The sequence below is a fragment of the Podarcis erhardii genome (assembly GCF_964252035.2).
Source record: "Podarcis erhardii genome assembly, chromosome: 14".
In the NCBI taxonomy this organism is placed as follows: Eukaryota; Metazoa; Chordata; class Lepidosauria; order Squamata; family Lacertidae; genus Podarcis; species Podarcis erhardii.
The window spans coordinates 43,949,148-43,964,764 of NC_138503.1; the positions used below are offsets into that span (position 1 = coordinate 43,949,148).

The 15,617-nt window shown below is 40.6% G+C and overlaps 1 protein-coding gene across 2 annotated transcripts in view; it reads left to right on the top strand.

Moving 5' to 3' along the window:
* BAIAP2L1 (BAR/IMD domain containing adaptor protein 2 like 1) overlaps nucleotides 1-15,617 on the top strand; it is a 60,252-nt gene that overhangs the window by 8,250 nt on the left and 36,385 nt on the right. The window contains exons 2-3 of one of the 2 annotated variants that reach the window (XM_081839857.1): nucleotides 9,100-9,175; nucleotides 14,700-14,786. In XM_081839857.1, coding sequence (XP_081695983.1) covers nucleotides 9,100-9,175; nucleotides 14,700-14,786 — 163 coding nt within the window. The remainder of the gene's footprint in view (nucleotides 1-9,099; nucleotides 9,176-14,699; nucleotides 14,787-15,617) is intronic. The other variant, XM_081839858.1, reaches the window with a different exon arrangement.

A 15,617-nucleotide genomic window follows, 5' to 3' on the forward strand; every position in this document is an offset into this window, starting at 1 on the left:
GAAAATGTTTTTGTAGTACTTATAGAGGACAGTGTATCTAGCATATAACTACACTTTGACATTCTTTCACATGTGTTTATATAAAATCCACAGCAGGAGTGAAAGCACAAGGTCAGTTTCTATCAGCCTGGTTTTTGCACAGTACTTGCTACTTGTGCTTCTGATTAGGAGTACAAGGTGCTTGATAAGATAAATCTTTTCAAGTGGTTCTCTTATGTCTGCCATGAGTCTTACTCTTAGTCTTAAAAAGACTAGTGAAGAATGTCCAGTGCTGCCCAGGAATTTTTAGAAACTAAAAAAATACTGTGATTTTTAAAATGCATAATGTAATTTGTGAGTTTGGACCTATCACTCCCAAAATCAGGTGAAGTACACCAAAGTTTCATTTTGGTCTGCCATCAAAATGGCACCCAGCAACCAAACAATGACCAAGCCTGCCATCCCCACCTCGAGAAGTCTCATGCTGAGTTTTGAGGCAATATCTTTAGAGGTGGCCAAACCTATGCCAAAAAAGAGTGAAGTCATGCTAGCTTCACATTTCCAAATGTCAACCAAGACTGCCAGTCACACTTCAGGAAGCCTCCTACCAAGGTTGATGACCATATCTCAAGCGGTGACCAAACCTATGCCAAATAATAGATGCAGTCATTTCAAAGTCATGTTTTGGTCTGTCTTCTTGGTTCAAAGTGGCAGCTGACACCCAAATATTAAGATCTTCACCTCAGGAAACCTTGTACCAAGTTTGACTCTGTTGCTTTGCACAGTGCAGGGGGTTGGACTAGATGACCCTCATGCTTCCTTTCAACTCTACAATTCTATAATCTCAAGAGGCAGCCAAACCTATAGAGAACAGACTGACAGACAGGCAAAGCACTTTCCAAAATATATAGTAGATGAGGGCCTATTTATTACATTTTTATTTCACTCTTCTAAAGAATGCAGCATCCATTGTCATTTCTTCACCCCAGTGCACCCTGACAACAGCCCTGTGAACTATATTTGGCTGAGAGGGGAAAACTATCCCAAGCACCACTTAAGCACTATGCTTAAGTGGGGATTTGAATCTACATCTTCCCATAGCCCAACATTCTAATAATTACACTGCATCAAACTCCAGCTTTCAATCATGGCTTGTAAGGCAAGCAAAAACTGTAGTTTGCTTGTTTGAGTCAAACAGTGCTGTGGTTTGCTACAAATTAGGGAGAGATGCGTTCATGGTGCATGAGGGGAGGACATAGGTGGAGTAGAATGCGCACAACCCCAGGACTATTCTCACAATGTCAAAAACCATGGCTTGGCCCAACATACAGTATGGCTTGAGCCATTAAATCTATATGACCATGTCTCTACTTATTTATGTCTCTAGTTTCTTAAAAACATCTACTGTATTTAGCTTCCTTATTGATTGTGTTGCTATTGTGTAAGATATCAGTTACCTTTTTAAACAGATCAGTGAGAGATCATAAATGTTTGTTTGCTGTTGTTTCAGTTCTTTCAATTTAAGGAAGGAAATCTGAAATGATGTGATTGTTTCAAAAAGGAATGTACTGAGTGTTTTTCTTTTGGTGCTGTCTGGGAGTATTTATTCTGCAGAAGGCTATAAAAAGCAGTTATTAATCTGAAATCTTGGCAATGCAACTTCCAACTGATGGAAAATATTCTAATAATATTCGTATTGGGCTGGTGCAGGCATAATGTTGACTTCCTGCTAACTGTGGTTAGCAAGTTGGGAGCAAGCCTGGGGAACGCTTGCTCACCATCTCAGTCCTCCCTCCCTCTTTGTGGTCTTTCTTTTGCCTGATGTAAATATTCCCAATTGCTGTTAACCAGTTTGTCAGCACCAGTGTTAACTGTGGTGTACACTTGCTAGGGTAAGCCTCAGCTACAGTTAATACAGACAAATTGCTTAACATGAAATTATATATGTGGGTGGGGGATCTGTTTCAGGAAGAAGGGTTGCGGAAAAGCAGCATAATGTTATATAAGATAAATCATTCTTATGATTATTTTGTATTGCTTTATGGTATCTTATGTTTTACTGTGTTTGGCTATATTGTTGTTAGGGGTGTTAAGGGAGGGGTAGTACTTCTAGTGAGGGACACTTCCTTCTCTTTCCATCCTGCACTCAACTCTCCCCTGTGTTAGCATGTGAAAGTGGCCACAGCCCGGGAAATGGCTTCAACTGGCTGGTTAAACCAGGTGAGGTGTAGCCTATGGATCTCAAACTCTCAGTGAGTTAGGGACTTCCCCTGCATATGAAGACAAGCTCTGGTGGGTTGAGCAGATGAGACCAATAGTGGGTCCAGAGGTAATGAAGGAGGTGCTGTAGAGGGAAGTGAGGGGTAGATGGGGCTCGTCAACCTGGGAAGGTAGCCAATATAGGAGAAAGAAAATAATCTTAAACCTTTGCTGCCTTGTGGCTATGTTCATTTGTGAGAAAGGCTTTGGGAGTAAACCCAGAGGAAAACTCCATATCCACTGCCTTGCAGGACATCTTCAAGAGAAGAAAAGACTAAGTAGTAAGCCGTACCCAAATCTGGAGTCCCTAATGTGGTTGGATGGTATCTTGTACATCTTCTGGCAATGTCTGCAGCCAATCTGATGCCAAAGGTATTGCTCTGCTTTCCTTTGGACCACATCAGTGAGGCCGAGAGGGGAGTCTTGTCATGTGGGCAGCCCAGGACCTCCATACACACTGCCCAGGCTTGCACGAGTGAGGCCACTTCGGTGCAGCTAACACAGCAAAAACAGTGCAGGAGGCAGCAGTTATGTGTTACCAGTCTCTGTGCATGCTGTAATTCTCCAGCAATTTGGCTTCGCCCCAGAAGGTGCAGACAGATGCCAACAAACAAACAAAAAGTACACCACCTTGATATTTTATATGTGGGTGCTATATAAATAAATGATGGTAAATATCTGCATTGGATTGTTGTTCAAACTTCATGGTGTGAGTCACATAAGAATTGTTTTTAAAGAAAACAGTCTAAAAATAATATTTCTTACATGCCATGCATTCTAACACTGTAACAAACAGTGGCCTAGTGAGTTCTTAGAACTATCTGGGATGAAGCACTGATCCGGTAATAAAAGAAATTGCACAAAGTTATTTGACACCTTTGATTCACCTTAGTCACAGAGATAAAACTTATATCTAAACATTCCTCCAGAAGAAGAGGATTGGATTATACTTCTGTTGCTTTTCAAACTGAGCACCATAGCATTTCGCCATCCTAACTTGTCTGCACTTGTTATAAATGACTAAGATGCTATTAAAGCACTGTAATCACGGAAAACCAATGCTGGCTAAAGAATCAACATGAAAGGAGGAAGGTCAGAAGTATCTGACCATTCAAAATCACTACATAGTGAAGATAAGTAAATATGGAACATTCTAGAGACAAATATTGTCTCTACTTATTTTGCCTTTCCCCACAGGAAATCTTTAAATAACACAGCAGAACAAATTGCAGCAAATTAGATTAGTTGAAGATTGCCATGGGTGTATATCTGAAAGATGTTTGGGATCTGTTGCTGAAGAAGTGGATCAGGACAAGAAGCTTAGAACAGTAGTTGACAGCAGTACGGTAAATTTATTTAAATTATCAGAAAATCAATTGTTGTAGGTAAGAGTTCAGCATACTGATAATGAATAAAAAAAGGTATCAGAAGATATATCCCAGTCAAGGGTAATACAGCCAGAGTCTTCCAACCACATACATTCTAAAAACCCAGTGGGTCATAAGGGGGAAACTCTTTTCTAATGTGAGCTATGATAAACAATCAGTTGGAAAGCATGTGTGATGAGCTTTATGTATTGTATTTCTATCACGTGCATCTAGCCAACTAAAACAATTTAAAAGAGCTGCAACTCATTTCAATTTATGCAACAATATAACCTAAATTTATAGAAGTTGTCCAAGCAAAAGAAAACACAAAATTATTCAAGCAAAAGAAAAGCACATCTTCATAAGTAGAAAGTAGTGTAAAACAATTTCAAGCTATTTTCAGTGAAAAAGTTACTTTGTTTTTGGCAGTGTAAGCCTTCCTAGACAGGCACTGAAACCCAACAGGGAAGATCATTCACCACCTAGAACTGCTACTGCTGCCACCACTGCATAGTAACTCAGATAAGATCAGCGTCATGATGCATCAGACTTGGCATAAATTGACTGATTATTATTCTGCTGGCCTCAGAACTGGATGCATTCAAAAGTAGGTACCTGCAAAAGATAACACCTATTGAGGTGGGAAATTTTCATAGCATTGTATTCATCAATCCTAGTTTAATGTTAGTCCCAGTCAAATTTAGTCCTCACCATCGCATAGTCAGGTCTCCCAGGTACAAATGAGGTTGGCTGTGTTGTATGGAATTAAATTACAGATTGTGGGTATTTTTATTAAAAATAAAATAAAATAGCCATTTGTGTTAGTTGGTCAGTTGATGTTCCAGCCAATCATTTAAGAACATAAGAAGGGCCTGCTAGATCAGTCCAAATGCTCATCTAGACAAATATCCTGTTCTCACAGTGGTCAGCCAGATGCCTGTGGGAAATCTGCCAGCAGCACCCAAGCTCAAGAGCTCTCTTCTCCTCCCATGGTTTCCGGCAACTGGTATTCCGAAGTATTAATGCCTACAACCACTGGAAGCTATCCAGGTTGGTGGTCATCACTGCCTCCTGTGGGAGTGAGATGCATTTGATCTCAGTTCACGTCTGTATAATGATCATTTAAATAGTTATTGCCCTGGTCTCTAGTAAGAAAGAGGCTCCCAGAGCACCTTACAAATATAAATAATAACAATATGCTATAACACAAACACTATTCCATCTCGTAGAGTTCTGTGGGAGGGACCATAAGAAAGGAATAAAAAAAGAATTATTCCAGTTCAAGTACCGTACATACAGTCATACCTCGGGTTGAAGTAACTTTGGGTTGAGCGTTTTCGGGTTGCGCTCCACTGCGACCTGGAAGTAACGGAACATGTTACTTCCGGGTTTCGCCACTCACGCATGCACAGACACTCAAAATGACATCATGCGCGGAAGCGGCAATCACGGCACGCGCAGGTGCGGGTTGCGTTCACTTCAGGATGCAAACGGGGCTCCGGAACGGATCCCGTTCGCATCCAGAGGTACCACTGTATTCATTATTTCCCAAATATTGCTCACCTTACATAAAGATCTGAGCCCATATGACAGTAAATGTACAGTATGTACTGGTTCTGAGGTTCTTACTGTATTCTATGGAGAAGGTATATAGAAGAAAGCAGTTTTGAGTCATTTTGTTTTTAATGTGATGATCAAAGTCCTGATTCCTAAAATAATACATCCAAATGTTTGTGTGATCATGAAGAAAAGTTGAAGGGAAAGATCAAGCGCACTGCAAGATAGCTGTGAGATACTGGAAAACTTCAGCTGTTCTTTCCCTCTGACAGACTTAAGGTTGTAAACTAGTATGTAGTGAGGGAGAGCTATGACAGGGCAAAGGCATTGTCTGGACATTACAGTATTATCTTGTATCAACAAGGCGTGTGTGGTATGAAGCAGTATTCCCAGAATAGTTACCGGTAACTATTTCAAATGTAGACAAAAGGTCAGTTTACCACATGCACTTACTGTAAATAGGTTATACCTATTGTGATGTGAACTGCTCAGGTAATCTAACTAAATACATTTATTTTATATCATTCTATGTGTATTGTCATTGGGTATGTTTAAACATGCATACATAATTTTATTTGTATGCTGTTTTCCCATAGTTAAAACCATGCTCAAGGCAGCTTACTACAGGGGAAAAATACATAATTATAATCAACAAACAGATAGGTAGCCGTGTTGGTCTGCCATGGTCAAAACATGGTCAAAACTCAGTTGGTCTTTAAGGTGCTACTGGAAGGAATTTTTTTATTTTGTTATAATCAACAAAAGCAGTCATAAACAATAATGACCGCTCCCCGCCTAAAACGGGGGGCGCCCTTTGCGTGGACGCATGCAGCCCCTAGATCTGGAGCGGCTCCAACAGCATAGGCTTGGCTTTGCCTTCCCTCAGGTGGGATACCTGGAGGTCTCCGCCTACCTCAGTCAGTTGTCCAATCCCACCTGGGGGAAGTGTTGCCAAGGAGACCAGGCCAGGTAGGGGAGGGATTACCTGCCCACACAATAGAGGGAGGATCTTACCTGGGAATCCTCACTTGGCTCCACACACACACACTGGATAACCCTGATGCTCCCTAGGTCCCCGGCTGGGGACTGGGGAGGGAGAACGCCCAATGCCTGAGCCAAGGTCTACCCACATTTGAAATTTAATAAAGTTGTGGCCAATTTAATCCCATAGCACGTTGTCTTGAGTTGTTATTCCACATGACGGAGGGGGGGGGGACCGCGCGGGATCTGGGGACTCTGCCTGTCCACGCAATTAAAATATCAAATAGTACATGACCAAATTGAAACAATTTCCACATAAATCATAATAAGATCTAAAATAAAGATACAGAAAAATAATATCAATAACAACAACAACTCTGTCCTACCACCCCAAGCAGCGGCGTAGCTAGCCACTTGGGCACCTGGAGTGGCGCACATGCCGTGCACCCAGGGGTGGGGCGAGCCACCCACGGAGGCAGGCGGGGAGGCGATCCCCACCCAGGGGGATTTTGTCACCCACCTCAGAGATGACACCCGGGATGGACTGCACCCACCGCCACCCCTTTCTACGCCCCTGACGCCAAGGCCCCCTAAACAATACCCCAGCCCCAAAGTCTGTCCAGCAGCTTCAGCTGAAGTTGTCAGGGTCCTGCCCTCCCAGGCTAGATGGGAAAGGAGCAGGTCTTCCAGGACTCACAGCCTTGATGGTCTCATTTTTAATGTTTTTATCAATTGTTCAGATAACAGGAACAACCTATAGTATATTGCCATTGTCAATGTTTCTCCTGCCCAATTAGTTTCACATTTTTGACCTTTGACATAGGTAAAGAAAAGCTATGAACATGAACTTTTAATAACAGCTTTTTCCATAACTTTGGCAAGTTTAATATTTGAATTTAAAAGTTGGGTTCAAGTAAGTTGGGTCCAGTTAATCTTATTAATATTTCATTAGGGTCATAAAATCACACACACACACACAAAATAGTATTCTACTGTTGCCTTCATTCATTCTTTCTAAAGTGAGTGCTTTAGACTTTATCTCAGTGTTCCAGTCTGATACAATGGTTAGTTTTTCAGAACACAAATATTTCATATTTGGAAGAAGTGAATTGTTTCGGTCAAAGAGCGAGTAGATAAAAAGAATACTTCAAAATTCTGGTCAGGATCCAAAGAACTGTGAAACTATTTCTGTAAGATGTACTTTTCTAAGAGCAGTCCTGCCCCCATGCTGCAAGGCAAACTGCTTTTCAGTCTGAGGAAAGATATTGCATAGGGAGGTTGGCTGTTAGAGGGGGAAAGCCAAGTTACATTCTACCACTGCATACCCCTTGCATAAGATTGAGCTGGCTTTCAGATGCTGTTTTTTAAACCTTATTTTGGTGTTATTGAGGGTTTCAATTTCTCTGTGTAAGCTTTTGCGTTCAGGAAGAGAAATCTTTTCCGTGCATAGTATATTAGGAAATCGTATGGTCAAAATAGGATAGATTTCCCTTATTAGGAACAGAATGCTTTTTGCACCAATGAAACATGTACAGTGGTACCTCGGGTTACATACACTTCAGGTTACATACGCTTCAGGTTACAGACTCCGCTAACCCAGAAATATTACCTCGGGTTAAGAACTTTGCTTCAGGGTGAGAACAGAAATTGTGCAGTGGCGATGCAGCGGCAGCAGGAGGCCCCATTAGCTATAGTGGTGCTTCAGGTTAAGAACAGTTTCAGATTAAGAACAGACCTCCAGAACCAATTACGGTAAGTTCTTAACCTGAGGTACCACTGTACTTATTATCTTATTAAAATAAAATAAATGACCTTGGGTGACACTTAACAGCTGCAGTGTATTTTCACTACATAAGCCAAAACTCAGCATTGGAAATCAATTTGGCTTTTGCTCAGGTGATCAAGGTTAAGGTCAACATCTCAGAACTCCAGAGAGGGTGGGAAGTATGAAATACCTGGTGTTATATAGTTTTCATGAGAAAATTCATCATTAAGATGATGGTGCTATTGAGTTACAGTACACTGCACAGACCTGGCCAACATCCCCTTCCCTGGCAGCCCCCATCAGTACCTACCTGAGCCACAACACCCTACAACATGCTTGAGACAAGGTCTGTTGTTAGATCTTTGTTTCAGTTAAGAAACAGCACTGGCTTCCTTTATTTTTCTTTATTTGCTCATTGCAGGTCACTGGTCACTTCTGAAAAGTGTGGTTTGCAGAAACTGGCTTTGGTTTCATTTGCTGTTGCCTGGATGGTGGGATTTTTGTGGTCAAACATATAATGGTAGACCACAGTTTAATTCCGTTTGTGGTCAGTCCCATTTTCTGTCTTGCAACATTGGTTTCAAAAACCATAAAAACTTGAAATAGGTTTTTACTCTAGGTACTGGCACCAGAGTTCTAGCATCAAACTTGCAGAGGCCAGAAGAAATGAGGCACAAATATCAACACAAATAATCGGGAATGTGGGTATAAGATATATGTCCCCTATTTGGTTATGGGTGTTTGTTACTTCTGTCGTTGTTTTTCTTGTAAGAAGATATTTGAGGAAATGATGGTTTCATTTTGGCTTATAAATATGTGAAGCCTTACAGAATCAATGAACATTGCACTGCTCTGATCTTAGGTCAGACCTTCTCTCAGACATACTGAAACACATGTTCAAGGTGTGAAGCAATCCCCCCGCCCCCGAAACTGAAGTCATTATTGTAAATTGCTTAGAAGTTTTATTGTAACCAAGCAGGATATACATTTTGTTAAATAAATAAAAATGTCAGGCCACTTCAAAGGCCTGTAGATGGAAAAGCAGTGTATAATTTAAAATGATTTCCATGCAGTTGAGCTAGATATGTGACTCAATTTAAGTGACATGCATTGCTAAAAAAATGTTCTAGACACTTTAAACTACATTTTTATGCCAGTTTAATAATATCTCTGATTTTGTTGTTTCACCAGAATGTTATGGAACAGTTCAATCCAGGGCTGCGGAATTTAATAAACCTGGGGAAAAACTATGAAAAAGCTGTTAATGGTAAGCCTCCTGACTTTTAAATCAATGCACTAATTTAACATAATATCCGGTGTTTTAATTCTACAGTATTAAAGTCTAATGAATGTCTCGCAACAAAGTCCTCTCCAAAAGTTATTAGCCCTTACACAGATTACTTGCAAGAAAGAAAGATCAAGGCTATAATCCTGTGTAGTCTTAAAAGAGCTCAAACTCACTAATTTCAAAGGGGCTAAACACACCATTTACTGTTTTTGGATTGTTGTAAATCAAAACTACCTGCCTAGTTTATCCCAATTATTTAGGTAAGAGAAAAACATTCTGATTTTGTTTTTCAGTCTGTCCTGACCCTTCATCTCATTTCCCTAAGTATCTGTCATGCCCCTGGGATTGGATCAGGCAGATGGAAGCCTGAACGGGACTTGCACACATGACCAGAAGCACATCCACAAGATGAGCACATGGTCTAGTGGCCCTTCAGCCTCAGGATGCCATATTGCTATCCTCTGACTCAGAGGACCTCGTCACAGAAGCCCTGATACAATCAGCATCTTCCTCCACTTTGTCAGAGTAGAAGACTTACTAGAACAGGCTGAGTGAAGGCATCTTTCAGGAAAGGTGGAACTTGCAATTGGGACAGAATGGTGCTCATGTAGGAGGCTCAGTCTAAGGCTGACTTTTACTGAAACAACTTCAGAGAACTGTTCTCTTATAGCATTTATTCTGAGCCATCCACAAGGCCTTGCCTCTGCTAAGATCAGCACTTTCATCATAACAGTATCTCAGGTCATAGCTTAAGTTGGAACAGTTCCCTGGCTGATGAATTTCTAACCCAGGAATTTCTAACCCATGGGCCTGACAGAAAACCAGGCTGAAGTGAGCCTTTGACTGATGGTGACTGGGAATTGACATTATTTCACCCAAGGATTTCTCCTTCCCAGTTTTCCTCCCAAAGGATGTAATGGTGGTGATAACACATTTAAAGTGAAGGTCAAGAACAATAAAAGAAAGGCAAGAACAATCAAAGAAAGAAATTCTAAATCTTCCACAATTTCCCATTTTGTTTTATTGTATGAAAAATATTATAACATTGATCCTAATAACCTTGCATTCCATAGGAGTTTAGGTCAGAAGGACCTTGTTTCTGTGACTCTTATTTAGAATGACGATCTTGTACATGTTTTAAAGAGCTCTTAAAGATAATAATCTTCTGAGTACTTTTTGTGACTAAGTATTGCACAATATTTATCTGCATGTGAATTGTTTTTGTTTTAAATTGAGTCCGGTTGAGCTTTGGGGATTAAGCTTTGCAATCCTTGCAGGTACTTCTTCATCTGCACTACCTTTTTTTACCATAACCTTTGCCCTGACATATTAGCCTATAGTGCCACAATAGCATCCTGCCATGCTGATAAACAACTTTAGGATAATAATAATAAATAATATTTTTTAATTTATATCCAGCCCTCCCCAGCCGAAGCCGGGCTCAGGGCGGCTGTAGAAGCGAAATCAGGTTTGTAAGTAAACGCTCAATGACTCACCTGTGATAATAACTTTCTCTAGGTGACCAGGCCTGAAAGCTTTGCAAAACCTGGTTTTTTTATTTTAAATAAATAATATAAGTATGTGCAGGCAGCTACTTAAATACTTGATGGGTTATTAAAGTATGCCCTTATTTACAAGCCTGGATAAACCCATTCTCAAGAGTGGTTTGCTGGTGCAGCAAGTGTTGGGCTGTATCAGTGCTGATTTTAGTGAAACTAAATATGAAATGTTTTTGAAAAATGAAATTGTGCATTGGAGATTTTATCAGAAGGCCTTACACTCATACCACACAATTTACTACCACAAACGGCACTTCAGGTGCTAGAGTGATAACTTTGATTAAGCCATTCACTTCCCTTTGACTTGCCTCAGTACCATATTTCCACTTCATTTATGCAAATCAATTTGGCACCATCTCAAGGGGATGTTCCTCCTTAGAGATGATTTCCTTGTTTGGTGTATCTGTGACTTTGGATCGCATTTCTTTTCCCATGGTTACAATCCAGAGTGTTGAGAAGACTTGTCAGAAGTAATACATGTGGCTTTCTTCCAGCAAGCCTGTGGAACATATTTTTCTGCTAAAACTGCTTTTTGGAAACTAATAAATTAAAACATACTGGAAACAGAGGAGAGAACCCTGTTTGTCTGGAAAATGTCCATTTATATTCCATTGGTTTCAAATTGTTGTGTTTGTTTGCTCTTAAAAAATGACAAAACTATACTGAGAGACATCTTTAAAATCTTTTCAGTAAACATGGTGTCAGGGAACTGCCATCGGAGAGACAGGTGGTGGACAGGCTCCAGGAGAATAGGAGAGAATCTGCAGCAGAAGAGGGAACCAGCAGGGGGAGTGCAGGAGTCACAGCGGAGGGGAGGCTCTGGGATGCTTCCAGTGAGAGTAGTGGAGAGGTAACGGGACCCCCGTTGGGAACTCCCACCCTTCGCCGGAAACTGTCACGCAGAGAGTCACGAAGGCGCATGTCCGTCAAACAGCTTTTATGTTGGCGTAAATTCCGTAGACGCCCACTGTCAGATTCTACCAGCGACTGACGGAGTCATGCTTTGGGGGCTCCGTTAGTGCCTCGGTTTGGATGACCAGCCAAACCCCAGAGGGATCAAGCTTTTACGCACAAGCAGCTCATTATCCCATCACACATGGTATGGACCATTTTTGTGCTGTCCTTTAATGGGTTGTTTAGTATGAGATGTCCACTGTAAATTTAGCATAGTCATCAGTACTTTAACTGGTTTGTGTGTAGCACTAAGTCTGCATAGCTCTAAGCCAAATAATGGCTTCATGTGCATGAGCAAACGTGAGTTCATGGAGTGAGGGAACATGGGTGACGCTGTGGTCTAAACCTCAGGATTATATCTAACTAAACTCAGAATAGATCCAATGCACTGCATCCAGCTAAGTTTTACTCAGAGATGACCCATTGAAATTAATGAAACTTAGATAGTCATGCCCATTCATTTCAATGGATTTACTTGTGAGTAGGACTAGCATTGGATACAACCCACTGTGTACAATTTTCTCAGTACACATTACAGCTGACTAAGTGAAACCACTGTTTGCTCTGCTACCCACCCACTGTTCATCATTTGAGATGAGTAATATTTTTCCATGTGCCACCTTTCCTTGTGCTTTCTTTCAGCATAAAGGAAAACCCAACATTTCACCATGAGACCAGTGACAGCATACCTTGGATTTCCATGACATTACTACAATCTGAGGGCCGATATTTGGTCACATGAACCAGACACTAGCTTCTTGCTTACTTGTTCAGACTTTGAAGGTGTATCCCCTCAAAGCACTGCAAAATCTACATGCCCCCAAGCAAGCTAATTAGAAGGCATCTAAGACATGCAGTATGTTCCTAGAAATGGTGACTCAGAAGTAAGTTCCACTGTGATCAGAGGAACTTATAGGTATTCATACATACAGCCTTAAGCTTTTTAGAACACACTGAATTTTTTTTTCCATTTTGCCTGGGTCATAGGCTATTTTCTATACTGGTTTCCTTAAAGCAAAATTGAATTTAGATTTTCTGACTCAATAGTAGTGGCAAGCATTTGATCCTCTCACTGAGGCTGGTTTGCTGAAACTGTAAACAGAGTTCAAAGCTATTGTGTTTGTATAGGCTGGATCTCGTCTGGATTGTTTCAGTGCATATCAGTGACTTCATGGTGACAAACATTGTTCAGAAACATATTACCATGGAATAAGAGACATGAAAATGACAGTGGTGGCTTTTCTTGACTTGGTACAAAGCTACTTATATTCTAAGGTTGCTGTTAATAAAACAAGGAGTGACATTACCAATGGCACTTAAGAGCTGTAGTAATTACAGCTTTGTAGGCTTAATCTTGTTGCCTTTTATAATATTCTTCCTTCTAAAGCTTGCAACATCGCTTGTCTCTGATTTGTTCTTTTTCTCCTCCCCCAATGCCACTTTGCTTGAACTTATACTATGCAGCACCTTAAAGTGATTCCCTCTTAAAATTGTCTGAAATAACTTATCCAAGCTCATTAACAAAATATATATAATCATCTTAATGAACCAGTTAACATTTGTAACATTTCCTTCATTGCATTCCCTTCATTACAAAGATCACTGGTGTAGAACAACCACCAGTTTATATAATAGTATTTGTTATGCAACCAGTACTTTCATGATTTAAAAGGAGAAACTCTCCTAGCTCAGAAACTTCCTGTTCTCATAGAACCAGGCAGGGAGAAGAAGGCAAGTTCATTTTTTACTTCCATAACAATGTGGTCCACCAAATTAGTTCATCTTTCCTAAATGAAACAATAACATACAACAGGTATCATGGGCTTGATTATTCTCTGCTAATGATTTTCATGTTATTTATATATCTATAATTTGAATAACAAGGTCTGTTCTGCCGGATGGGTCACAGAATCAATATTCATGCTAGAGAGCACTCAGAAGGCGATTACACATGTTAAAGTAGCTTTATATATATCAAAATCTGGTTTCCCAGATCTTAAGGGCACTTGGAACAGATACATGTATCATGAGCATGAAGAGCAACTGCAAGATGTAGCAAGTTACTTTGCAATGAACAAAATAGGTAGTTGCCTCACGTTACCTTTTCAAGATAAGGGTGATCCAAGGCACATGCATTTGAAGATGTATGAACTCTGTCTTTGGAAAAGTAATACATACGGTACTTGTTTTTTTTTAATGTATTTAGCTGCTTCATATATGTTTGTGTAAATCACTTTGGGATGGGAGGTGATTCATAAGTGAAATTATTTATTTAGTTATTTTCTTACATTTATGTCCCACTTTCCTTCTGCCATTGAACTCTAGACAGTGTAGCCTCTGGCCGCGCTGCACCCTCCATTTGGTGTGGGCCATGCCTGTCAGGCCAATCGGGGGCAGTGGCAGGGGGGCTCTGCCCTGCCTGCCCCTGACATATTTAAGGTGGCGCCCAGGTGCAGACCGCCCTCTTTACTCACCCCTCTTCAGTTCTTACACGTATCTGAAGATCTTTTACTATTCAAAGGCCTCCTCTGACTTCTGAAGCAGCTATGTGAGTTAATTGACAGCAAGCTTCCTATTAGATAAAAAGTGAATGACTCTTTAGCCTCATAATTGATTTATTTGTAATTATTATAGCATAGCTGCAACTTGAAACACAGGTTCCCCATGCTTGGGATAAGGGAAAGAGTTTTAAAGTTTTTTGCCTTGCGTGCATTTAATTTGTATGAGTGCCGCTGACCAGCCACCCAGAATATAAAGCTGTAATTGTGCAAGTTGTGAGTTGACTGTATACACTTTGTACCACTGTTACTAACACTCTTTCCCCTCCTTGGGGTGGCAGAGAATGAGACCGTAAGACACAGAATCATAGAATTATAGAGTTGGAAGGCATTCTGAGGGTCATCTGGTCCAACATATATAGCTGATCAATAAATCTGCTCATTTAGATAACAACTCATAATATATTTGCTTTACTCCTTTTGTCTCTTTAGGTATGATTCTTGCTGGCAGAGCCTACTATGATGGTGTTGCTAAGATAGGAGACATTGCAGTTGCATCACCTGTTTCTAAAGAATTGGGTAAGTATATTAGATTATTCAGATGCACATTCTTCTTGATACATAGAACAAATGTGGGAGCTTATAAGTTTTTTTGGGGGGGGGAAACCTAGGTTCTCAGTTGATTATTGAGCCTATGAGAATATTTGTGAATGCCTTTACACTCCATATATAGTTCTCCTTCTACATTCTGTGAGGGCTGGATTGAATGGTGTTCCCTTCCCGCCACCCTGGGCCATCCAGCCCCATTAGGTGGAGGGGAATGGGAGCACACCTATCTGTCCTGGCTGCCTAGTGCATCTGCCCTGCCTAAGATTTCCACATTTTTTCCTTGGGAACTGGCCACACTGTATTGGCATATGTGCATTGATTTTTGCACACATTTTAAAGTGTCCTGCTTAGACGTGCAGGGGTGTCTAAGAGTTGGGGAAGACGAGTTGAGTTGAGTGGGTGAGAAGAGCAGTCGTCCTCTCCATGTGATTGTCCAGATCTCGGAAATTGTCTAATCCCTTCTTCAGCTAAGTAATTCAAACAATGAATCCCCTAATGTACTTTAAGACTGAAATGTGTGCTTCTTGTCAGTTAGACCAAGTAGTGCCGCAGCATTGGGTACATCCTGTATTTTCTTTCTTGTGAAGTTTGAAATGAAGCATGCAACTTGTTGACAGAAAAATTAGCAGAAAAACAACATTTGCTTTTCATCATGCCTTTCCTGCCGTCTTTTCTATTGATCGTACTTTAAATGGGATAATTCAAGATCGTGTTCTCCATATTCTTTCTTCCCCTGGTCTATCAACTAATCTGTTCGAAATTCCTTGCACAGAATAAATTTGAGGAGGAGAGATTTGCCTA